The sequence below is a fragment of the Crocodylus porosus genome, unplaced genomic scaffold (assembly GCF_001723895.1).
Source record: "Crocodylus porosus isolate Cpor-Errol unplaced genomic scaffold, CroPor_comp1, whole genome shotgun sequence".
In the NCBI taxonomy this organism is placed as follows: domain Eukaryota; kingdom Metazoa; phylum Chordata; order Crocodylia; family Crocodylidae; genus Crocodylus; species Crocodylus porosus.
The window spans coordinates 9,540,321-9,542,009 of NW_017728914.1; the positions used below are offsets into that span (position 1 = coordinate 9,540,321).

General features: G+C 37.4%; 1 protein-coding gene across 3 annotated transcripts in view; it reads left to right on the forward strand.

The window, feature by feature from the left end:
* SLIT3 (slit guidance ligand 3) overlaps positions 1-1,689 on the forward strand; it is a 938,430-nt gene that overhangs the window by 33,948 nt on the left and 902,793 nt on the right. For all 3 annotated transcript variants that reach the window (XM_019534858.1, XM_019534861.1, XM_019534859.1), the window contains exon 3: positions 832-903. In XM_019534858.1, coding sequence (XP_019390403.1) covers positions 832-903 — 72 coding nt within the window. The remainder of the gene's footprint in view (positions 1-831; positions 904-1,689) is intronic.

Genomic DNA, 1,689 nt, shown 5'->3' on the forward strand with positions numbered 1-1,689 from the left:
CCAGAAAGTTGTCTTAAAAGGATCCACTGGCTTCTGTACTCCCTCTCTTCAGGCCTTACCGAGGGACTGCTTTTGTACTTGGAGTCTGGCTGTTCCTCATACCTGTTCTGTATCCAGTGTTGTCTGGTACCTCCACCTCTCTGAAGTCTTGTTGAAGTTAGTGGGAGACATGGTGTGGAAAACAGGAGTTCAGCCCTTTGTTTGGCACCTCTTTCAGTAACTCATACTGCAGATAGACTGTTTTCAGTAGCCACAAACTGCTGGATATTTGCATGCTTTAGAAGTTCAGACGAGTGGGAATCAACTAACTTATGAGCCACTTCTAGCCAAGTCTGACAACTTGTTCACATGCAATGTACAAGTAGTCTTAATGCTTGGTCTTGATTCAGTGCCATGCATTAATCACCTGATGTCAACTGAAGGCCTCATTCCTCTATCCTTATATAGAATATATAAATTAATGGAGTAGTGGTGGTAGAATTTGGCCTATAAACAAACCCATTATACAAAATATTAATTGGCTTGGATTATAAAAATTTAAAAACACTTATGTGGTTACCAGCCTTATCATTTCTAATACAATATGTAGCCATGTGAAATTTAGCAGTTTTTTGTGCTTTCTAGATCTTAAATTTGTATCTTCTGATCATGGAAAGATACCAAATAGTTGTATTCTGTAGAGGTCTCTTTTATCACTCTCACTTTTCGTGTAACTGATATTTGCTGTAAACTTCACTTTAAAAAAACATGAAAAGAAATGAGAGAACTTTCTATCTAGATAATATTTTATTCTATTATTATGATTAACAATCGGTATTTCTGTTATCACAGGCATTTGGAAGAAAATCAAATCAGTGTGATAGAACGTGGAGCTTTTCAGGATCTAAAGCAACTTGAACGGCTGTAAGTGTACTTCTTTTCTTCTTAAAAAATCTGAAGTCTAACTTCTTTAATATTTTTAAAGCTTATTTTTAATATTGTAAAACTATCATTTGAACAAGCCTTCAGAGAAAATATGGCTGTAGACTTGCCATAACTAGTTGGAGGCTGTATTAAACATAATTGTCATTGTTTCTTGTAACTTGAAATAAATTAATAATTGTTTTCATTTTCCTAGCACACTTGAAATTTCACAATTGTTTATTCTAGATCATAAGATGCCAGTCTAAATGTCAGCTTATTGTCTGATGTTATCAGGGTGACACTACTTTTTAGTATACTAGTCCTTATTGGTTGTCTTTGGCAGACCTTGTTACCTTTGATGTAATGGATGCTGCAGTTGTATAAATGTTCCCCATGTTCACATGACAGCTCTGTCTAGGTCTTAATTTTTTAATGTTAGATCTATTATATGCAGGGCCACTGATACTACATAACAGGTCTGCTCTTGCATCTGAAAATAATAAATTTACTTCCAAATTCCATTGTTGTTGACTGTTATATGATTGTGAGTATTTGTGTGTATTAAGGCATAGTATGGGAAAATAGCCATCTAAATCAGGGGTGAGCAATTATTTGGTCTGGAGGGCCATTTATGGAATTTTGGTGAGCTGCTGCGGGGGGAGAGGGGTGGGGTGCTGATCTGGCCCAGCACTGGGGTACTGACCTGGCACGGGGTAGAGGGTCACAATTGATTCTATTCTGTGATCCTGGCCACCCATGGCCCCATCCCATCTGCCCAGCCAAATG